The sequence below is a fragment of the Lissotriton vulgaris genome, chromosome 1_1 (assembly GCF_964263255.1).
Source record: "Lissotriton vulgaris chromosome 1_1, aLisVul1.2, whole genome shotgun sequence".
In the NCBI taxonomy this organism is placed as follows: Eukaryota; Metazoa; Chordata; class Amphibia; order Caudata; family Salamandridae; genus Lissotriton; species Lissotriton vulgaris.
The window spans coordinates 830,155,214-830,180,586 of record NC_141685.1 but is presented as its reverse complement, the minus strand read 5'-3'; the positions used below and the strand labels follow the sequence as shown (position 1 = coordinate 830,180,586).

Sequence of the window (25,373 nt, the reverse complement as noted above, 5' to 3'; positions counted from 1 at the left end):
TTAATCAATCAGTAGATTTGTAGAGCACTTCTTGGCACCCATAGGATATCCATGCTCTGGTGCACACGTGATAACATTTTGGCACAAACGTAGAGTGATGATGTTATGGAAGTTCACATAAGTGTAACACTTAATTCCTAAAAATTATGATAGTGGAATGGAAATGTTACCCAGTTCTACTACAAACAAATTCTTTTGCTAAATATGGGTTTGCATAACACCTACTTATGTTGCAGCACTCCCATTTTTTGTGCTGGTACCAACATGGTGTGACTAGGGAAACATGAGATGAGTTCAAAAACTGGGCTGCAGCCACATTCTAATTAGTATCCCACTGGTATCCTAGTTTGCTTCTAGTAAAATGAGTAGTCGGGGGGAAAAATAAGTATAGCAAGTCGAGCCCATTTCATGGTGCGACAAATTGTCAAGGTACCTTGAAATGAAGCTTTAGCTGTATTACATCGATAAAGATGTAATCAGAACTGGAGAATATTATGGAAACATGGAGGAAAAAGGATACAAAACCACAAACTGATTAGTAACTTTAAAGCCAGGCATTCCTTGGCAACCCTCCTGTTAAAGTGAAACAGCATACAAATGCAACCACAGAGAAGCAAAACTCCTGACTAAGGGTGGTCAATACAACACTGAATGCCACAACATTTTGGGATATTTTAAATGTAATATATTGCTAACTTTCCAAATTTTTTTCTCAGGTTCTTTATGTCTAGTTTTGAACATTCATTATCCAATTCTCTTACTTGATCTTTTTATTGCACTTGCTTACAAAGTTATACTATCTTGTTGGAAATATGTTTCTAAATTATCTGTATTAACATGGTGGAATTTCATATGTGATGAACATAGAATTCATACTGTGTCTTTATTATAGGTACATCAGAAGATTAACTCTGATTTATACTGGTTAACGTTTACTACATATTTTCCTTTGCACTCGTCATTATTTTAATTGACTTTTCTTTTCTTTTTCTCGTTTCTTTACTCTTTCCTATTCGTTTTTGCTCCCAGTCTTACTTTCTTTTTCCTTTTATCTTTTTTTATATAAAATGACACATTTTTATTACTTTTGTTTTCTATCATAATTGCAATACCTTTAATGTATACACCTCATCATGAATGTTACTTGTTCTGTTATTGCTGTTTGAATCGTTGATAAACCATTACAAAAAACAAAATTGGAGAATACCAGGGAAACATGGAGGAAAAGGATAGAAAAACGATATAACTGATTAGTAACCTTAAAGCCGGCATTCCTTTGCACCTCTCAAATTACAGTGAAACAGCACACAAATACAACAAAGTAAAAATCCTTACTAAGGCTTGACAATGGCACACTGAATACCACAACATTTGGGGATATTTTTCCAAAATCCGCGAAAAAGTGCAAATGTCTACTGCAACTTTATCAAAATAGCAGCCAAATTATGAGAAGGAAAATTCCCTGTGGTACAGACATATGTAGTAGTTAATACTGGTAAGGGGTGGCAAAAAGAACCGATTTGTATAATAGAAATAAGATTTGTTATAACCAATGCTCCTTTATTTAAACAAACGTCACTAACATTTTTACATTTGGTCCATTCACATTAGCCTCCATTTTGTATTTACTCTCTTTGACTGCACGCCTCTTCGATTTGACACACATGATCAGAAAGGTATATCCCACATGCCATTTTTAATGTACCAGTTCTCTGTAATTCTTTGATAGCCCTAAAGACTTGGGGAAATGTTCTATTTTATGTTCAGACTACTCGACCAAGATACACAGCTTTGGAGTACCTGGCCTTAAGAGAAGGCCACTGTACAATGAAGTAATCTGAGAAGTAATAGAGGATCTTCCCTGACAGGGATAATGTCTCCACTCGGCAGATGCTCTCCACGTAAACAATGATAACTTTTTTCATCCCCAGCATCCCAAGAAGAAGAGCAGACACGCAGACGGGAACACAAGTTCCGGGGCCATTACACAGCACCTAAAAAAAACAAAAAAACACGGTCTTAAATTAAGATGGAGACACATATCGTACTTTGCATGTATGTGGAAGAAAATTCACATTGGTGTAGCATACTTTTTGAAAAAAAGTGGGCCTTTTAATGCGGTTGCGGCACTGGCTAGAATTCTCCTCTGTGGCCGCCAGCCTTAGTTGAAAGCCAGGCTCATGACGCACTGCTAGTTATGCAGCCTGTTGTTTGGCAGCGAGCTGGTGTGTTGGTCTGTGGTGTGTAATATGGGTTTTGGAACCTTAGTATTATTCTCCCCATGTAAAGGAAAGTTTACTTACCTTCATGCTGCTGTCTACATGTCTGGATCTCTGAGCGCAATTTAAAAAGTGTCTCTTTATGAGCATATCCTTAAATCCTGACCCATAAGGACCTAATATTTTACATGAAACTTTCCATGTGATGTCTAAGTTTATGTAGTTGGAGCTGTACTGAGTCACAATACAAAATACAACGCTGGAATGTTGAAAACTCCAGAGAAGACAATGTAGATGTTCAGGGCCAACAATGGCTGGCAAAGGACTGCTGCTCCAATATTCCAATGTTTGCCTTTCTGTTTCTCCCTTTTTAATTTAGAACATTTGATCCACAGTGGGTGGAATGTTCTGCTAACATTACAGATCCTGTGTCTCAGTCTATTCCCATTTTTAAAGGCCCTCATCCGCGTTATTGACTCTCGCCTGTGGCTCAGGACTAAAGCGCGAGTTCTGGGCCTTTAACAACTGAAATAGGCCTTGGCAAGGGGCTATTAAGCTCTAAGAACATAATAGGTGCAATCATAACTACACGAGGTGCCCTTCTGATTATATAAGCTGGTCCTCTGTTAACGCAGTGTCCTCTGATGCACTTCCTAAGTCGGCCATGCTGAATAATATGGCCGTCAATTACCCATGGATTGCAGCAGGTAGCCCTAGCACTTTCCTAGCTACCTCTGCACTTAGGGGTCATGCAGGTTGTCATAGGAACAAAAAGTAGGGTTATCAGTGGGAGGCTTAATTTTCTGCAGTTTCACCTTGCGATTTGATGGCCAGCTACACACAAACAGGTCAGAGTTGAGGGGCGGGGCAGAGGGTCAATCCTGCAGTTTTACTGGATCAAAGTGTATGCAATGTCATTTTTGCTACTTAGGGCATTTTGGGGAATGGATGCCAGTGCTCGATATGAGTACAATTTATATTAAACCCAAATGAGATACAACAGAACGATAAACAATGTAGCCATGCTGAACCTGGCATGCTTTTTTATTCTAAATTATTGGTATTTATTAGACAAAGGATACAGACAGGTCTATAGTTCATGGAATGCAACTGCAACCCCTGTATGAGCTTATGCAGTCCCACAGCTACCCAAGGAAACTCTAGAAAAAGGCAACTGCAGGTTAAGTGCCAGGAAAAAAAAGTAAACCGGACCATCTGAGAGCTGTTATTTAACTGCTGTTCCTGCACTCTAATTCCTGGGCACAGAAGTCGTCTTAAAGTCAATGCTGTACTGCATGTGGAGTAACAGGGCCCATCAGCACCATTCTTCACTTTGGTGAGGGTGGTATTAGATGAAAAGGGCAGAGGGCAGCAGCTATACTTCTCTTGTGTCATGCATGTGACAGTGCTGTACCCCATCCCCCCCATGCCCCCCCCCCCCCAAGATACCGGGGTGCTGCCTGTTTGTGCAGTTCTCAGGGCAACTCTGGTCCTCCCACACCACAAGAAGTGCACAAGGCTAAGATGCCAGTGGAGGGGAGCCCACACTCTGCCGAAGACTGGGGTTCCCTCTGGAACCTCTCCAGCAGTCCTAGCAATGGGGCAAATGAGCCCCTTGGCATGTAAGGTTGTACTTGAGGGATATAGGGCGCCCTACTTGGGCATGTCAGGCTGCATTGTAGCATGCGAGGCTCATGTTTTGGAAAACTGAGACTCTGCCTCGGTGTACTTGGCTGGACAGGTATATATGTAATATATGTAGTTGCACTTGGGCCCCTGAGACTGTACAAGAGATTTTGCTTCAGCTCAAGAGACAACACATGGGCATAAGAGGGCAAACTGAGCATATGATGCTCTAATGTGACATATAAGGCTTTACCGAAAACATAAGGTTGCATCTCAGCATTCCAGTTAGTGCCATCACATATGAGGATGTGTGCACAACAGTAGACTTTACTTGGGTTTTCACTGGGCATGTATAGCTATGCCTTATCTTGCAGGATTGGGCCTGAGCATATAGGCTGTGGCAGAGCATACAAGGCTGCAGTTGGGCATATGAATTTAAATGTGGGCATCTAAGACTGGGGTTTGCATATGATGCTGTGCCTAGACATGTGCTGCTTTGCCTTAAGGGAGGAGGATATGTCCAAGCATATGTCACATTACAGGCACACAGGACTGGGCAAATCATGTTTGGAACGGGTAAAAAAATATATGGCTTTGACATGAATCTGTTCGTGCATCAGTGCATAGCAACTTTTACAAGGGCAATAACTGTGTTCAGGCATACGAGGATGTAACTGGGCCTGTGAGGCTGAGTTGGCCCAACTCTGGCCCTGTGAAGCTGAAGCAGGAGGTGGGAATACGAAGGTGTACGTACCTGGAGAAGGGAGTCGGTAATTGTGTCTGCGAGGCCATATTTGGCACGTGAAACTGCAAACAGGTAAGCAAGTCTGTACTTGACTATGTCAGCCTGGGTACATACATACAACACTGTGCTTGAAAATATGTGGGTGTAACAGGGCATCGGAAACCGGTCCTCGGACCATAACAATAGCAATAGTAGCAGTAACAGAAACAATATCAATGACAATATAAATAAAACAATGAACTTACTTATAACTACGCTCAATATAATCATGATAATAGGTAGCACTTAGAACCGCACTTCTGTGACATGAAAGTGCTGGTGACTACAGCGGCTACTAATAACTTGTGTCATGGTGCTCTATTTCCTTATATCGGAGGATGGACGGCTAAGTTGGTTTTGTTGGCATCTGAACATGTGATCTAGAGTAGAGATCACAACGCAACAGTGAGCAGTTAATTTACTCAACTGTCCCCTAGCATAAAGGATGATGTTGGGCAGGTTACCTTTTCCTAGGCATATCGGCAGGGCCGGATTGGGAACCAAAACTGGCCCTGGCAAAGTGCTCAGCCGCCCGCCCCCCCCCCCCCCCCCCCACCCCCCCGGGTGGTTAGGGGTGCTGCCGAGCTCTTTGCCAGAGCCGGTTTCCTGCCGATTTCGTTACAGGGACGATTTTGCAGCTATGCTGCAAACACGGCCCTTTAACAAAAATGGCCCCCAGGGGCCCAAAACCGGCCCCCACCCATGCGGCGCACCAAGGGATTGCCTGGTGGCCGCTACAGCCAGTCCGGCCCTGCTTATCGGCATCAGCACCATTACCGGGTATATGAGCTTTTACAAGGCATCTGAGGCTTGTGTTACGGTAATCTTGCACTATGGACCATGGCTGCAACCCTGCATATCTAACTAGAACCCTCGGTAATGAGCAATTGAAAACTGCAATCATCTTGTATCATAGCTAGGATTGTTCTTTCAAATTAATACTCCTACACCTACTGCAGGTAATTATGAGCATGACTACTTTCTGTCATCATGGGAAAGGTCATGCGACCTTCCTTGCTGTAATTCTACTATGACGTGTATTCTTGCAACATCATATGAGGAGATGAAGTATGTGATGTTACTACACTTATTGTTTTAGTGACTAGTTTTTTTAGAAGGTAGAAATCTGTATTGGGAAGAAATTTTTCAACATTTACTAAAAAACATTTAGCAACAAGCATTTACAATGCAACTGTCTCGCCTTTGCAAAAGTTAGAGCTATTGACATTGTCAATGACAACATTTTTATTTATGTGCTGGTTTTGAAAACAGATAAATAAATGGCATTGTCATTTACAATGCCAATAGCTTAATCTCTCACAAATGCCACACAAACACACAGACCCACACACAAACACACACAGAGCCCCCCACACACACAGAGCCCCACACACAGCCACACACACACACACACAAAGCCACACACACACAGCCACACACAGAGCCACACACACACACAGAGCCGCACACACACAGAGAGCCACACACACAGAGCCACACACAAAGAGCCACACACACAAGCTCTTTTGACGAGTGTAACCGTCTGATACATAGAATGTGCCCACTCATTAACTATTGGGGTAGCACAAGTTAGCTGTTCCAGAAGTACGTATACAGAGGCCAAACTGTTCCTCTTCCCAACGAGCAAGTCTATCGCCCCTAAACGTTAACATGTCGAGGTCAAAACTAAATTTCCAATGATCCAACTGTCCAGACCACGCAACTGGTCACAATGCATAACAATCTGAAGATCCGACTTTATGGCGAATGACATTAACCTAACCCACAACACGCCATGAGCGATGCTAACTTGACAGCGCTCCAAGATGCGGTAACTACTGCTGGTACCTCATTTGGGTTTACTTCATGAAGTCCTTCAACATAGAGTCAACTGAAAATCCGCTACTATACGAGACAGAAAACACTTTACCTTTATAGCATGCAGCTCATTGCAACATATATACCAAGAATATGGATAGTTAACTTATAAAATGCAATGTTACCATTATATTTAAACAGTGCTCCCCTTCAAAACAAGGTAAATAGGAAAATGTTATTCCATCTGTTTCTCTAAACCCCGTCGCCCCCCGCGGCTCCCTAAAGTTGACAGTTAAGGGATAAACTTGTAGACCAAGCGTGGCCATTTAAGAGTTGGGGATAGCTAAACTGTAGAGGGGCTGTCAAGACATGTAACCACCCACATCCCAAGTCCTTCTCAATGGGATAAAGTCTTAGATCTTAAAGTACAGTGCCAATAACCACTGTACCCTTACTGCCTCATCGACGGTCTCAAGAAACTTATTTCTACATGCAAGTGTAAAGTTTTGGGCCCTTCGCTTCTAGCATAGCGTCTGACCTGTGCGACAGCCCACACGTTTAAGAGGCAGCATTGTGTCTAGATCCCCGGTCTACACTTTTGTACCCACCAACAATTAATTGGCTTCTGTCTCAAGAGAGGCGAGCGATACAGCCAACAGGTGGGAGGCAAGCACCGCTCCATGGTTCTACAGTAGAGCTGTGCAAGGACAGGCAACAAGCGGCAGCTTCTAGTGCTCCTGCCCCAACACCAGCGCGCAGACTGCCAAGAGACAAGATGCTCGCGGGAGGCGCCATTACCGCTTCTGGACGACCTCGGGCCGACAGGGAGACGGGGCTGTCTTGGCCGGCATGGCTGACTAGCTCTTATTCATTAGGTACTTCCAATCTGGACCTCTGGCAAGCTGGTATAAAAAAACAATGAAGGGTGCGTATGCACACTGATTAAAAACAAGAGGCCAAACTGCCAGGTAGCAGACGATGTGTGCACGAGGCGGAAATATTTATAATGGCCTCATCCGGGAGCCTACGCGGAAGGTGCGCGCCGGACTGTGTTTTTTTCGCACGGGAAAGGATGAAGGGAGGCGGGGAGGCGAGAAGGTGGCCAGCACCAATGGAAAATGTATCACGGGCACCAAAGTACTGGCCAGACTCAGGCGCCACTGGGAGGAGGACAGACACAGCCCCCTCTTTACTCCACTCCCCGGACTGTTGCGGGGACTTTCCCCCGGCGCTGCTCCTGGTGTGTGTGCTGCTCATTGGAGCCCTCCTCACTGGGGCTTCTCTGGCGGCTGGCGGAGGTACGCGGGGCTCTCCTCACCACATGGGAGCCCCGCTTTGCTACCCGCTCGATGCAGCCTGTTTCCCTCTGCCCGGTCAGTCTACCTGGGACCGGGACTGCACAGTGACGGCTGCAAGACGCTACACTGCTTCCTCCCGCCTGGGGGAAGAAGAAATGGAGCATGCAAGGCTCCTCTCTTGTCTCGGCCAGCCCCGCCCACCATCAGGCGCGGGCGCCGGCTTGGGCTCGTCTTTTCCTTTTTTCTTCCCTCAATGCGGGGTGGGCACCCGTTTAAATACAAAGCCCCTGGCGGTGTGGGCACCCACTAGGGGTATGAGAATGGCACAAAGTCCCTGGTGGGGTGGGCACTCTTTTAGCCCCGTCCTTTTCAGACGGGCTTGGCATGACTTACTGCTGCAGTAAAAGGTTTCTTATCTTCTTTATGGGGCGAAACAGATGGCCCCATAAAGAAGATAAGAAACCTTTTACGCCACCAGTAAATCAAGGAACCCAGTCTGAAAATGATGGGGCTAAAAGAGAAAGAAGAACGTCGCTAGGACCTCTTCTCCAATGGCTTGCTACAGTTTAGCATGAACAGTGACGCCAGCCAATAGAAAAGAGGGGCGGGCTTAACCTCGCTAGTGAAAAATACCCTACCTCATTAAATCTCGCCGCTCGACTGCGCATGTGTGCAGTCTTTCGCAGGCCGAGACCTAAAAAGTCAAATATTTCTGTTGACTAGGCTTGTTCATACATGTCAGCATTTTAGAACAAGAAAGTGGGAGATTTTGCAAAGTAATTGGGGGAATGTATTTTGCCCATTTACTTCTACTGAAGCAGAGGCAATTGGTATGTTGCTTGCTTCAGGTTTCTTTTTTTGTGTTCAAAATGTTCGATTGAATTTCATGATAAATCAAAGAATACAAAAAAAACAGCACCGAAAAAGGTACTTAGAAGATTATCCTTAACATGAGCAGAAATGTAATAAATGTACCTATCCGATTACAGTTTTAATATGATATGAAAATATAAATTAAATAATGGCAGGGGAATAAATACATAGTAACATCAATACAAATATAGGTTGCTAGAGCTACTAACTTAACCTTACATTCTTTATATATTGAACAATACATAACATGTTAGAAATACTTCTTTATTATATAGTGCTTTATATTTATCAATTGGTTTCCAAAATAAATAAGTAGAGTTGTTAAGAACTACACCAGATTCAGACAGATTAGCACCTCTTCTAGTAAATATTATCCATGACCACCGTGTATAGAGTGATAATAAGGAAGCATTTTTGCAATTAGCAGTAATACATTTTAAAGCCACAGAAATTAAGAAATCCAGAAGTTTGTAATTTGACTCGGACATATTTGTTGAAAGAACTTACAAATTAACATATTATACGAAAGGGTATCTGAAAGACTGAATATTTTCTTAAAGACAGCCCAAACCTCCTTTCAAAACTTAAAAACAATATTACAATCGTAAAGAATATGTGTTAATGAACCAGTATTCAAATTACAATGCCAGCAATTAGAGGAAGATAACATTTTTGCCTGAAACAACTTTAATGGAGTCCATAGGCAATTAAAGAGAATGAAAGAGTTTATTTGGTACAAAGACAACGGTAACCACCCAGATATATTAGTCATCCAAATATTCTTCATATATATCATGAGATAACAAAAAAGATAGTTCATTATTACAAAACCAAGATTAAAAATTAATATTATCTCCTTGAATATTGTTCAGTTTTTTTTATAAATCATTGAAATAGCATGAGATGTACTAGGTACTGTTTGAATATTCATTTCTAAATCAGAAGTGACCTTTGAAGGAAAATTGTAAGGAAATAAATAAAGCATAGAATTACAAAAAAAGTAATATTTTGAAATATCAGAAGAAGGCAGAATTAATTTTGCTGCAATTCATCAAACGTTACAAAAGCATTATTACAATATCATATTTAAAATAAAAAATACCAGCTTTAATCCAGGAGTGGCAGAACTTAGTATTTCAAGTAAGTTTTAGCAGTGGAATATGCCATATTGACATATTTAAGTTATGTGATGTAGCAGACTTTGAGCTAGATCATGTAATATTGGCTTCGTAGATAACATAAAAATGGATTTACTTAGTAAAGTTGAAGCATTAGACATATTCAATAAAGCGGACAAAGGAAATGGTGATATCAAACCCTTTTCCATGAGAAGCCATGCATTTGAATTATTAAAGTGAGAATGAGTAAAGTAAAGGACACTTTGTTTTCAAATAAATGTTTTATGATAATGAAGAAAATTGGGTAAGCCAAAACCCCATTACATTTAGAAACTTTTAATTTTTTTAATAACTTATACGAGGAGGTTTGTTAGACCAGGAACATTTAGATAAGAGTTTATCAACGTTTTTATAAAACTGAAGAGGAAATTGAGTAGAAATCATAGCAAGGAGGTCAAATATTTTTGAAGCAATAACCATTTTTAGAGGATCAAATTCCCCCCACCATGATAGATGCAAGGCGGACCATTATGAAATTTGTCTTCAATATAATTTATAATAGTTTCACAATTTAATGTGATCGTTTTTTTGATGGTGTGGGAAAATACAAGTTTTTCCTTTTGCCTTTTTATTTTATTCATGGGTAGCATACCAAGGGTGCAATTAACATTTAAAGTAAAATATTCTGTTTTATGAGTATTTAAAATATATTCTGAAATTTTTGAGTGTGAGTAAATTAGATCTAAAAAAGTAGGAAGAGAAGAATCTGGAATACTAATAAACAATAACACATAATAGGCTGATGTTTTTATAGCAACATCTTCAATACTAACTCCTTCAATCGCGGCACAGTTTTTAATAGCAGAGAGTAAATGTTGAATAATAATAAGAAAACGTAAGGGAAATAAGGGACAACCTTGCCTAGCAGCCTTAAAAAAGAAACATTTACTAGAAAACTGACCATTACTGAAAAGTCGAGCAGATGGGCTGGAATAAGGTGCTGATATCATACGTAAAAATTATTTACCAACATTAAATGCAACTAAGGTATGAAATAAATATTGCCAAGAAACTTTATCAAATGCTTTTTCAGCATCTAATGCCAGTACTCCACATGGTAAGGACAAGGATGGACCATTTTCAATAGCACGTAATAACAATCTTGTATTATTTACAGAAGGTCTGTTTCATAAACCAGATTGATAAATATGAATAAGGGAATCAAGCACAGAGGTCAGCCTGGTTGCAAGAATTTTAGCATAAAGTTTGCAGTCTTGATTTATTAAGGAAATAGGTAAATATTTTAAAACAATAGTGGGATCCATGTTAGGCTTTGGAAGAACTATAATCAATGTTTCAGTAAAGGACCCAGATGATGAACCTGAGGTACTAAAATGGGTAATAAGCTTGAGCAAATGAGGTATGTAGTGCACAGAAAATTGCTTGTAAAATTCAGCTGGAATACCATCTTGACCTGGATTTTTACACAATTTAAGGGACTTACTAGCCAATTCAAGTTCTTCAATAGAAAATAGACAAATCTAATGTATCTTTAATGGATTAGAATAATTTTCTTATTCCGCAACTTTTCAAGAAATTACCAATATATGAAGAGACACCCACTTGAGGGTTATTGTATAAGTTTGAGCAATAACAAAAAAATTAATTGACTAAGTCTCAATGAGGTAATGCATTCTTACCATGTACTGCATTGATTATGTTTTATCTTTTTTAACACCTTGGCTGCTAAGGCAATTCCCCATCTGTGCTGGAAATTGCTATTTGGCTTTATTCATGACGAGCTCAGCTCGTCATAAGCACATCTCCAGTGTGCCTCATGACGAGCTGAGCTCGTCATGAACAGGGAAGGGGTTAATACGCAGATAATTTGTCTACCAGATCTATTAGCACCAAAACAAAATCTGGCCTTATTATTAGAAATCTGTATGCCAGCCCTTTTGCTTAATATTGTATTCAATTCAGAGCAACGTTTTTATAATAATACTTTATATTTGAGATAATTGGATGTAATAAAGAATCTTTAAAATGCAGCAATCTACTTATCTTAATCTTTAATTTTAGAATTTAATGATTTGTTTTCATGTGCATTAAGAGATATGGTAACCCATCTAATACATACCCTGATTGCATCCCAACAAAATACAATAGAAGTAGAGCTTTACGGATTAATAGAAAAATAATGATGAAGTACCCACACAAGTTTTGCTTTCATTTTTTTCATTAGGGACAATATGTGTGTTCATACTCCATCTTTTTTAACATGTTGAGATGACTTTTGTTGTAGAACACCAGAAATAAGTGCCTGATCAGAAATATCTAGATTATGAATACGTGGAACAGTAAATTAATGAATTAAATGATGGGAAACTAATGAATAATCTATTCTAGAATATGAATTATGAGAAGACTTTAAAGTGAAAAAAGCTTTCGGTGTGCGATATTTAGTTTGTGATGTCCTATCTAATAAGGGATCACATATGAGGCTAAAATCTCCACCAATAATAAGTGGAACATTACCTACCTTAAGCACCTCTGAAGTAATGAGAGACCAAAAATGTGGGTCATCACTTGTTGGACCACATACATTAATAAAGTGAAGAACTGTAGAATCAATTTTAATTTTAACTATACGGTAATATACTGCCCATCTGCATCAGAACATTTATTTAATATTTGAAGATGTAATCTTATTGCAAAAAGAATAGTAACACCATTTTTTGGTTCACTGCAGGAGAAGAAATAATACCCTCTTTCTTTTTCTTCATATACGCTAAAACTGTATCATCAATATGTGTCTCTTGGAGCAAACAAACGTCTGCTTTATATCTTGCTAACTAATCTAAAACTTGAATATGCTTAGCAGGATGTCTTAAACCTTTGACATTCAAGGAAACAATTTGATTTTAATATTATTAACATTATACATATTGAAAAAGGAAAAAAGGGGGAAGAAACAAAATAAAAGTGAAAGTGTAGAAGAATATAAAGTAGCTGTAAGAATTAATGACAGAAGTAAAAGGAAAGACAAGGACAAACATAAATAATACAACAAAGAAACATAAAGAATACTGTTGGATCACACACACGCATAAGCAAGAATGGCCTGCCTAGACACTGACCTCATATTAAAGTTTAAAAAGAAAGTCAAGGAGAAGATTATGGCAGAGGAGTCAAATGTCAGATACATTCATTTCGATGGATAGTGTTGATCTAGGAAAGCATGAAATACTTTCTGATACTGAAATGACTTGGAGATACCGTCTTCTCAGATTCTCATCGTAGAAGGGTCAAAAACCATGTTTAATACCTGAACTTCTTCGTCTTGGTCTGAGATTATTTGTATATTTTAACAGTTTCCTTAGCAAAGTCCTGATGGATGTATATTTTATTTCCATTCATCATTAAAGATGGGATCTCTCTTGCTGCTTTCCGAATCATCACTAAATGAAGGTGGAATAAAATCCTCAAAAATCCTTTGTCATAGTTTGTCATGACATGGATTACAATGAGAGGGAATTCTATGTGCCTTGTCAATTTCGAATTTCTCAGGAAACTTTAAATGCAAAAGACCAGGTAATAATTTTTCTAAATACTGTCTGCTGTCATGGTCTTGTACCTCTTCTGGAAAGGTAAGGCTATATTGACGATTACGAATTCCAAAAATCACTAGTAGATTACTCATTGGTAAACGGTTTGCTGCAACAGGTGTCAGACTGTCAATTTTTTACTAATTACCTTGAATTTTAAAGGCATTATCAGAAACTTTCTTAGAACGACTAGCCATGCCTTTGAGGATGATTTTAATCTCTGATGCAATAGTATCAGGATTTAAATGGACAGCTTGCAATTAATCCAATAAGGTAGACAATGAGGGCTCATTAGAATCTTCCATTTTTTATTTTACTGGTGGAGATGTTAATGGTTTATGTTCATTAATCCCAGCATGCACTTTTTTCCTTACATTTTAATTCAATAACTATAGTAAAATCAAACCCAGTTTAAATATGCGATATAAGCAAAACAAACTGAAAGGCACCACAGAAGAAGACTATGCAACAGGTAAGACCAGCTGTGGGTGTGGTTTAGGCCTCATCTGTGCCCTTTCCTAATGTTACCTATGTCTTCCTGACATGGATTTTAGCAGAGCTATGCAGTAAAGTCCGGTGGGGAATTCCTATCGAAAAAACAACCTCAAAAGTTCCCAAAGTACTGCAAAAACAGCACCACCACGAAGCGCTGAACTTCCTGTGCTGCCACAAACCAGAATAAAAAGGTAATACTTTCCTTTCTATGTTTAAAATATTCATCGTAATTGCGGGCAACCTCTAGGATCAGAGGGGCGGCCATCTTGGCTCGTGCGACTCCCCAGTTTCTTTTTTCTTTAATAATTTCTTTGACCTGACTTGTGGAAGAATGCATTTTGATGCGACTGTATTCTTAGATGTCTGGTTGAGTGGAGACAGTTTTTTCAAAGAAGATGGGTATGAACAACTAGAGGTAGGCCCAGCAGGTGGCAAGTTCTGCATGTGTATTCACATAATTAATGTTTTACACAGATATCTGGGCAAATATGAAGGCTGCATTTTAGTCAGTGGCTTGCGCATATACACACTCAGTGCTTACCTCCTAATTATAGCAACAAGAGAGGCTGGGTAGACACAGCCTGCCCACTGAAAGGTTGAGGGCAGTGAGGATCCAGATGCAATCAGCGGTTCAAAACTGAGAGATTATTTGCCAAACAGAAAATTGAGAAACAGACTATTTTTGTTGGTGTTCAACAAATTACCAGCAGCACAATCGTTCCCTGAACAATAAAATCCATGACAACAAAACATTTAAAAAAAACACGAAATATATCAGGTAAATTGAATTCTGCCTGGTCATACTGTATACACATTGAATCCATTTTACCTCATATTGCTCACCATATGTAGACAGTCTCATTTAATTTCTAAATAGAACGAGTCCTCTTTTTCCTGTATGCAACTGGCAAGCTGCCCTTCAAGTTGCAATACAATTGGAATGTAATTTTGGTCTAATAGTTGAAGTTTTAGCATTCGCACTTGCCAACCGTCCTCTGCCCAAGAAGCCTGCTTCCTTTTATATTTAGATCCAATTCCTCACATGATCATAGAAGTCTCTGTGACAGAAGGACCATGGATAGGACAACTGCAATTATTTAAGCTTTACGTTCTTAATTTGTTACTTATTTACCTGATTTCAAGTGGTTTCCCTAAACTTCAACTTAGCACTGGCAGGATATCAGAATATTTTAACATGGTAGTCCAGCCCTTATATTTCCCCCTCAATTTAAACAAACATTTTTTTTTTCTAGTATTACTCATGGAATTCGTATTCAGTACTTTTGTAGTGTGAACATAGCTAGAGAGCCCACTAGTCAAATTCAGAGCCTTTACAAGCGTCAGGTAAGTACTACTGTGTGTGTAGGTGGAGGGGAGTATGTTCCTTGAAGAGTTGTAACTTTTTATAGAATAGTTCTTTATTTTGTTTTACTTAAACAAAAGGTACAATAATACTTGTTTCTCATGCCATAGTACACGCGCATATTGAGTCTTACAAATCTCGGTCTAGGAGCAGTAACTTCAAATAAGGCATTTCTGTCTACTGACGTTTTGACTAACAATTTATCTCATATAGCAATCCTATATGTTATAAGTAACTTAACACCAACGCAGAAACTGAAGTAAAAAAAAGGAGTGGTACTATGACCTGTGAAGACTTGGGAAGCATTTCCGAAACCCTCAGTGACATTTTTCTGCTCTCTACTGCTACTGCTCTCTACTGATGAAGGAATAAACCCAGAAACACTTGTCCAGAGATACCAGCACTACCAGAACCAACTTTGGTGAAAAACGACAGCAACTTTGAAGTAAGCGTAATGCATCTACCAGAATGCAATGGGTTGAATTGTGCTGGGATGAGAGGCTGTGTGTTCCCTCCCCCCTTGTGCTGCTTAACCCCTTCCATGCTCATGACGAGCTGAGCTCGTCATGAGGCACAGTGGAGCTGTGCTGATGACGAGCTGAGCTCGTCATGAACAATGGAAATCTGTTGAGTTCAGCACCTTGCGGGAACTGCTGTAGCAGTCAAGGTGTTAAAAGGCTCTCTTGAGCCAAAGAGCTGGCAAGCTCACCTGGGATGCACCTGTGTTACTATGGAGTATCACTGTGACCTGTGAAGACCTGGGCAGCATTTCAGCAACCCTAGATTACTGTTCAGAGGCTCTCTACAACTTTTGGTCTCTACTGATGAAGGGTTAAACTCAGAAACATGTGTCTAGAGATCCCAGCACAACCTGCACCAACTTTGGGGAAAAACAACATAAACTTTGAAGTAAGCGTACTTCATTTACCAGAATGGAATGGGGTGAACTGTGCTTGGATAAGAGGCAATTTGCTCCCTCCCCCCTTGTAGAAAAAAAGATTATGGTTCCTTTCTGTTCTCCTCACAGAGATTGCAATATTTGTAACCATACAATATTAGGGAGGCAGAAAATGTGCAGATTCGTACATTAGAGTAACGGTTGTGGAATACCAGCAGATTTCCTTTTATTTGGGTTTCAATGTATGTTGTGGGGCTTTCCTCCATCGGAGGTTTCACTGCTCTTGTGTGACAAGAGAAAGTTGATTATTCGATAGAGTGACTGTGAGGCGTCACCAAGTAATAATGTCACTATTCTGACTCAGGTCAGTCTTTTTTTTTTTTTTTTTTTTAATAAAACTTTCGTTCAGTCCTGGATTGCTGTGACACAGACCAGTCAGTTTTAACTCGGAGGAAAACAGGCGTAAAGCATTTATCAGTACAAAAACAGTCAATAAGTAAGAAACTCAACACAATAAAAATGCCATTCCAATTGATAGAAATAATGTATATTTTTATCATTAAACAGATACCAAACACCAAAAATCAGATAATGGGAACAGGAGTTATGATTTTTGCAAGATGTTCACAAATCATTGCTTTTCACTCTAAAAAGTTTTCAAAGTTCCAATACTTTTGGTAAAACACTGCCTTTCACTCATAGGGGCCGATTACGATCCCGTTTGGAAGGGCTCCGAATCAGATTTGGGTTGTCCAAATCGGATTCGGAACCCTCGCTTCCGACCGAATCGTACCCAGTTCCGAACGACCGATTAAGATGCCCGGAAACCATTTGGGCTGTCTGAACCGGTACTGAAAGGCATTTGTACAGGTCGAGCCTTCCGGAGCAGATTCGTACAGCTCTATGGATACAGTGATTTCGATGACCGAATCGGACAGCCGTTTTGATTCGGTTTGCCCAGAACGAAACAGCTGTTGGAATCTGTCTTTAGGGGCTCGTTGCAGACCCCCCTAAACCCAGAGCCTTCTGAATCAGCTCGTGGAGGTACCGAAGGGACTCCTCTTTCCTACCATGCACAGTGTGGCAGGCACCAAGGGGTGCCTGCCACAGGGTTCACGATTTTCCCCAGCCATCCCTTTCTTCTATGGGAGCCTGTACTCCCGTTCGTAACACAGGCTCCCATTGAAGTCAATGGGAGCTCGAGCGAATCGTATCCGGAAGTGTCCAGATGCATCCAAAGCGCTCGGTCGGACTCCAACAATCTGAGTCATCCGGAAAGCATTCCAGAACAGATTTGGTCAGAATGCTTTCTGGACGAGATCGTAATCGGCCCATTAGTAGTAGTCTATAAGATTCAACCAAGACGGTCTGGGGCAAAGTCAAAGTTTGAGACCAACCGCGTAGGAAGCCGGGTTGAACCTGGTCAAGAATTTACCTTCACACTTAGAAACTTGTCTACTTCTTTTTCTCATTGACGGTGAGGTCCTCTGCAGCTCAAAGGCAGTGGTGGACTCCGCGTCAATGAATAAGCTAAATCCAGTGGTCCGAAAAGCCATGGTTTGGGATGGCGCTCAAGGCTACCCAAGGGCCAGCAATATTCAGTAGTCTATGATCATCGGATTCTGTGCCCAAAAAACGTTATTGGTTGCATTTGGCCAGCAAGTTGCAATTCTGTGAGGAGATAGAGGGGTACACTGTAGCACCAGCCAAGGGCACAAGATCTGGGATGCACTTTTTGGGGTCTGGGACTCGATCTCACAGGCTACACAATGGAGTTTAGGGCAAGTCTGGTTGCTACTGTCACTTTGCAGGTGCAGGCTTCTTTAGCTTTTAAGTCCTGAAGTTTACCAAGAGGCTAGTCAACTAGCCCTTAGAGTCCACTAAATGGTCCTTAGCAGAAGTGGGAGAAGATCCTGCCCTTGGGGTCTCTCCCCAAGGGTTCAACAGCAGGAGCAGCTCTTCTCTTTCTGAAGTCCTGTCTTGGCTCATTAGGTGCAGCAGGCATAGTCTGACTTGGTGCAGCCTTTCTTTCTGAGGTTAACAGGTGCAGTCCTCCTTCTGCCAAGTCCAGCAGTGTTCTAAGGCTGGAAGCCAGGGGTGCCACTTTTATGCAAATTTCAAGTTTTTGGGTGCAGGGAACTTCAAAGCCACTGGAGTCGAAATACCCATGGAACAAGCCTACCACTTCTGAGAATTTCTGGTGTGGTTGGCACTAAACAATCCTCATCTCTCTGCCCAACCCCAAAATTTCAGGACCTTTTTACCTGGGTCAGTGCTATGGCATAATTTGACATCCTCCTGGACAGTTGGTTCTTCAACAGGATTTTCCCCTCTAGAGGAGATGCCAGCCTGTCTGCCTACACAGAGGAATGGGCAGGCTCCAATATCCCTTGTGATCCCTGTTTATTTGAGCATGAGCACATCACACCTCCTAGCAGGACTGGAGCAGGTTATCTCAGATGACAACGTTTTTTAGTTTAACAGAAAAGCTACTAGAGTTGTGGGCAAAACTGGTAGTAACTTAACAAAGTCACCGATATTTAAAAGTTACTTTAAATCCAACTTTACCCATAAGTCAGGCTCAATGTAGTGATTATTTTAATACTTTATAGTAACATGTTTAGTAGTCACAAAAGGAAGTATTCACCTGGTGTGTGGGCTACTGTAACTTCAGGCTAGCCAATGGACCATCAACCTTGCTAAGGTGAAAGTAACAATTTCGAGTTTCACTGTCAGGACTTTTCAAACACAAAAGAAACATGCCCTTCATTTTAATATTTAGCATCCTACCTTGTGGGCTACTAAGACTTTCCCTAAGGGTGACGTATAATTATTAAAAAGAAAGGTATTGCCTTCCCAGAAAGGTTTATTATACCAAGTCGGATTGCCAGTATGAAAGCTGCCCGACTAGACTGCACTGTAGTGGTGGCACAATACGTGCTGCAGCTCACTAGTGACATTTAACCTACCAGCCCTGGGGACACTTTGTACTATATACTAGGGACTTATAGGTAAGCTAAAAATGCCAATTGGAGATTAGCCAACTGCACATTAACATTTGAGGGGTGTTAGGCCTGTCATTGTTAAGGTGGTCTTCCCCCAAACATTTTTGCCTGCTTATCTCCTCTTTTTGCTGAATCTTTTTGTTGGCCTTAGGACTCTGAACACTTTACCACAGCTGACAAGTGCTAAAGTGCATGTGCTTCTCCCCTAACACATGGTAATATTGGTGAATAAACAATTGGCATATTTAATATACTTGTAGGCCCCTAGTGATTTACTCATTGCATAAGGCATTTTGGCTGTACCTTTATGCAAGCAAGATATACTTTGGAGACAAGTTTTGGAGTCCAGGACTGATTCCTTCCCAACACTAAGTCCTGATGATGGTCGCACGGACCTCTTTGGCCACCTGATACTGAAACGTCAACATTTGATCCTTTTTGGCATCATCGATTACACCTTGTGGTGCTCCAGTCCTTTTTGACCAAGTTGAAATATAAGGATTTAACTACTAGCACTGTGGATTTATCAATCTACTCTGTTAAGAGAATTTTGCCCTTCCTGATATCCCTGCAATGAATGCATACTAGTAATTGTTTAGGGATCTTGTGGTGGCGCCACTGTTGATATGCTGATCCACTGCTGTGAATATAATTTTTTTTTCACCACATGTATTCACAATTTATATGAAACACTGATGTAGTCATATAATAATATATTTTCGTTAAAAACAATATGCCTTTGTTTTGAATACATGAGTGACTGATTTATGGTTTTCAATAGGATCATTTTTATGACCAGTTCAACTTTTAAGTTTTACATGTCCTGGTAGTGAAAAACTGCTAAATTCCTTATTCACTACTGTGAGTCTTACTACTACCATAGGTAATTCCTTAATACAATTTTAAGCTACAATGCCTGATTAGAAAAGAGTAGTTGGATCATGTTTTATATCTGTAGAATATTATTGATAAATCCTCTTCATTGGTACAGTTGGATTGAATATTACTACTTAAGAAATGCCACTTTTAAAAAGTGGGAATTTGTCTGCTCTTACTACTCTGTGTCCCTGCAGCCTGTATCCAATACATGTCTGGGGTGAGTGACAGCTACACTTTGTGCATTCCCTCCGGATAGCCAGGAAGGTTAGGTGTGTCTGCATACTCATCTGCATTCCTATGGCTCTACCTGAGCAGGAAGAAAGACAAGCTTGAATAGGCAGTGTCCTGTTTCCCACATGAAATGCTGATTACCTCCTACTGATAGTCTAGAGCCAGAGCTGGGAAGAAAGGAACTGTGTCCACTTCAAAGACCCTTCTTTGAAGTCACTCCACTTCAAAGGCACAACTGGGTATGAGTGCTGGGTCTTTGCCCCTACCAAGACAGCACACTACTGTACGTGTGAAAAACTCTGCCAGGAAGGGCTGCTATGCTGCAACAAGGACTCCCACTCCGCTGGACTGCTGGTCTGGAAGAACTGCATTTCTGCTCTGATGTGCTGCTGCTTCCTACCCTCTGCCCTGCTGAGGAAAAGGGCTGAACCCATCTCACTTGAACCCAGAGTGACTCCAAGGGCTTGCTGGCTTGCCCCTTGTTCTGACGTCTCAGTGCCAACAAAGACTTCCTGCCAACCCTGCAACAGAACCTGGCCTCTGCCATCCGAGAGTCCTGCCTTGCTAAGTGGTGCCAATCCAGTCCTGGGCCCCTGGAAGTGCTTGTTTCTGTGCTAACCCAGCAGAATCCATGCACTGGCATCTTTATGCTGATCCGAACTGACGCATCGCCCTTCGACACCGAAGCAGTTATTGCCCAACGAAATCGCTTCAGAAGACTTTGCAGCCCAATGAAGACGGACTGCGAGGCTCAATGACAACGCATCACCTACATCAGAAGGGGGTTCATCGACGAGGCTTCAGTGACTGCGCAGATCAGAACCGACACTTCGCCTGCATCCACGGGATTGACAATGCATCCCCTCTGCTTCTCCAGTCGGGTCCTTGACATTGAAGTATCCTCCATCCAAAGGAATTTTCAGCGGGACCTGCGTGAGTCCTAGCCGGCCTGCCCTCCGTGGTGGTAGACCTGAACCTTGGATTCACCCCAGTCAAGCGCGTCTAGATGTCCATGGTTGGTGCTTTATGACTCTAGGCACTATATTTCAATTTGATCTTCAACAATGTATAACTCTTGGTCTACTTATTGGATTTTTATTGTGTTGGTCTTGTTTAACTCATACAAATATAATCTACTTTTCTAACCCTGTGTGGAGTATTTGTGTTGTGTTTTCATTGTTACAGTGTGTGTGTGTGTGTGTGTGTGTGTGCGTTGCACACATACTTTACACATTGCCTCTTTACAAATGCTTAGACGCAAATCAACCTCTGGAGGGAACTGTGCATCTGCAAATTAAGCAGCAGATCGCAAAGGAAAGAAAGGAAGGAGCGCCTGGCCCGATTGGAATCCCGTCCGCTCTGTTTAAACAGAGGGCGACAGAGTGGGTAAGAATACTTCATCCAATATTCCTGGAAGTGAGACAACGAGGCGTCATCCTTGATTCATGGAAAGACTCTACAATCATTCCTATCTACAAAAGTGGCGACAAGGCTTCGCCCGGCAATTATCGGTTGGTGGCACTTATCGATAATGAGGCCAATTACTTTGTAGGCACGTTATTGGAAGAGCTTACAGCCTGGGCGGATACGAATGATATAATTCCACTAAATCAGACAGGTTTCTGCAAGAAAACAGGTACAACAACAAACATCTTGACATTATCCCTGCTTATAGACGCCACAATTTCGAAGAAAATGCAGCTGCACCTTTGTTTTATCGATTTTAGCGCCACCTTCGACAATGTGGACAGAACAAGACTGTGGGCGAAGCTGGCAAGCTGGGGGATCCCAAACGCTCTTTTAAAAATGTTAATGCTCCTTCATACTGATACCTGGGTACAGGTCAAACTTGGCACAGAGACGCATTTAACAAGGAAAGTAAAAACAACATAGGGCCTCAAACAGGGCTTCGTATTGGCACCCATGTTATTAAATTTATTCATGGCAGACCTACCGCAATTACTCGACACCAGTGTAGTGTAGTTCCTATATTCCCAATAGGCTCTGCGCATTGGAATAACAAACGGTAGTTTAGACGTAGGACTGAGGTCATCTAGGTCTCAACTGAATATGTTAGACTTAATTAGGTATGCCAGCTGGCTCAGAGGTCACTAGAAACTTTCTCGAGTGAACAGGAAGGAGTTAACTTTCCTGAATATACAAGAAGGGATTAGTTTCTGACAACCGCATAAACATGACAACTTTGCTCCCTCCAGATTAGGGAGTATATCTCCAGAGTCGTGTGAAAACAATAGATAGCTATTTCACTCAGTCAATCGGGCATACTTAGTTTCACCAGAGTGCAGAGAAATAGAGAGACGGGCGTTTTCAATAAAAGTTGTTATTTATTGAGCAGTCTTCTTTCTCATGCAAGATAAGTGAATTGCCACAATTGCAATACTTGTCATAAAGTAAAGTGCGTACAGTACAAGGAGTATTATGAAATAATACTGTAAAAGCATTTATATGGTTTCTGAGCCATACGATACTTAAAACGGATAAAATATATACAATAACTACAATGATAAAAGTTGACCAAACGTACTCAACTGGTGCTTTTATAATACGCCTACCCTGGTGTACCTAACCTAAGCCTAGTACGTGGGAAGGAGTAAGTGAGCTGCAGTTTAAGTTAAGTTATTTTTGCCAAGAATCTGAATCAAGAATTCTCTAAGGATCTAATCAGCTCCGTACCTTGGTTTTAGAATGAAGGAGGTCTTGTATCTCTTTCTCAGGACTCGATCTCCCAGCAACCCGCAAGGGTGGCTGGAAACACTGGAGCTGGATTTCTCGGCAGGAGAAAAGACAGCGTCTCTGTCAGTGCGTCAAATGGGAGGGTCGGCTTCCTTCGGCACTCGCATCAGCTGGGCTTTGGGTAAATAGATAGCCGCTCTGCTCCAAACCACTGTGTGTCTGCTTAAGGCAAATGCTGGTATATTTATACCTGGAAGGTGCCGAGTTTGACGTAAGGTTGGACATAAGACGTCACTAAGAACTTTCAGTTCTTTCAGGACTCTCAGGAGTTCTAGGACAAATCAAAACAAAAGCAGGGGGAATTCCCGGGCTGCTGGAGGCTTGGTTTGTTTAAGAACGCGTTGGACTTTCTAGGAGTCTATGGGAGTAGCCTTGCCGTATTTGGACTGCATTGGCTATGACTAAATATAGATATGATTATTATGCCTTTATAAGGATATGATTTGTTATAACTGCATAAGGGCATGAATCAGGAATATTTAATTAGGGTCCTAGATAAGTTTACAACACCAGCAATTCTCAGGCACCCAGGATGGGGGGCACAACTCTGTCCAAACTCCTTTGCGCGGACAACGTAATCTTGCTCAGCCTCACAGTAGTTGGCTTGCAACATCTTCTCAACAGCATGCAGGATTACGCTGAAGCAAACAAGCTGACAATCAACTTAAAGAAAACTAGAGCCATGCCAATTAATAACAAAAGGAAGGCAGTGAGAAGCTGGCAGCTGGGCGGCACAGGAACAGACTCAGCGGGAGTCTATAAGTACCTAGGTGTTTACAAAGAAGGAACATTTGTTCGACACCTAGAGGAGATCAAAAGAAAGGGGTTGGTGCTAGCATTAACCATGAAAAGCTTAACATCTAAACTACTGGGCCCAACATTAAGGCCCCTACTGAAAGTAGCACAGGCCAAAATCCTACCCAAATTACTTCTGGTAGTAAAGCCTTAAGAGGGAGAGACGCAAAACTGTTGGATACAACTTTTGTAAAAGCATACAGAACCATGTTTCCAAACTATACTTCCCCAGCGGAAATTAGGCTGGAATTCGGCCTACTGAAACAATCTGGGGCCAGATACGGAGCATATATCAACTGCTAGAACTAAATTAGACTATCGCCCCCCAAAACTCTAAATCAGCTTCTATGGCAAGATCTTCAGCAGAGGGAGGATTCTCCTGCAAGAAGCTATCTGCAGGAGGCTCTAGCATGCACTGGACTCTTGGCCCCTTGGAACACGCAGACCCACCATTCAGCTTTTAAGAAATTAGTGTGGAAATCCTTGAAAAAATTAGCGCTGGTGGAGAACAAAGCAGCTTTTACAGCACGATTGCATGCCTGGATGACTGTGAACAATTACAAAGTCCTAGCTCCTCAAAAATATTTTAATATGGACTACCGGAAATCACAGAAATTAAAATTCTTAAAACTCAGAACCTTCCACCATGAAAGAGGGAGCCATCTCAAACATCTTGTAGTCTGTGTAAAAATGGCCAGGGCGACATTACCCATTTATTATGCTCCTGCAAGGAGCTGATCCAGGAAAGAAGACAGCTGATAAGAGTCACCCTAATCCAAAGGAGTATTCGCTCAAGGAGACAAGCAGTTTTGGCATGCTTTGAAACCGAAACCAGGAAGACGGTCACCCAAGCACTCGTCACCAGCCGACTAGACTACGGAAACACCCTCTACACCGGAACCACAGCCAAACTGCAGAAAAGACTCCAACGCATACAGAACGCCTCCGCACGACTCATCCTGGACATACCCCGACACAGCCACATTTCCGGACACCTGTGAGACCTGCACTGGCTCCCCGTCATGAAGAGAATCACGTTCCGTCTCCTCACCCATGCACACAAGGCCCTCCACGACCTGGGCCCCAGGTACCTCAACAACCGCCTGACCTTCTACACTCCCACCCGCCAACTGCAATCGACCAACCACGCCGTCGCCGCGGTTCCACGCATCCGAAGAGCTACCATGGGAGGAAGATCCTTCTCCTACCTGGCTGCCAAGACCTGGAACTCCCTCCCTATCCACCTCCGTCGTACCCAGGACCACTTCTCCTTCAGGAAGCAACTCAAGACCTGGCTGTTCAATCAGTAGCAGACCCCTCTCCCCCAAGCGCCTTGAGACCCTCTGGGTGAGTAGCGCGCTATACAAATTTCTTGATTGATTGATTGATTGATTTGATCCAGCAACACCTCAACTAAACTGCAGACTAGTGAGATTCCTAGAGGCAGCAGAGAAAAAAATGCCATCAAACGTCTAAATTCCACCTAGGCTACGGGAATACTGTGTGCACTCTTAACTCTGATATGAGACTACCTCCAATAAGGTCGTCCTGAGAAGCCTCCAAATAAGCACTTTGTACTGGACTCTCAATAACGTTCCCTCTTGGTTAT

At 41.7% G+C, this 25,373-nt stretch overlaps 1 protein-coding gene across 1 annotated transcript in view; it reads right to left on the bottom strand.

Moving 5' to 3' along the window:
- Positions 1 to 1,534: 1,534 nt before the first annotated feature.
- The window catches only part of ALG14 (ALG14 UDP-N-acetylglucosaminyltransferase subunit), a 338,962-nt gene continuing 315,123 nt past the window's right edge, over positions 1,535 to 25,373 (bottom strand). Inside the window, exon 4 of the mRNA XM_086957333.1 lies at positions 1,535 to 1,994. Within this exon, the coding sequence (XP_086813459.1) occupies positions 1,764 to 1,994 (231 nt within the window). The 3' untranslated portion in view covers positions 1,535 to 1,763. The remainder of the gene's footprint in view (positions 1,995 to 25,373) is intronic.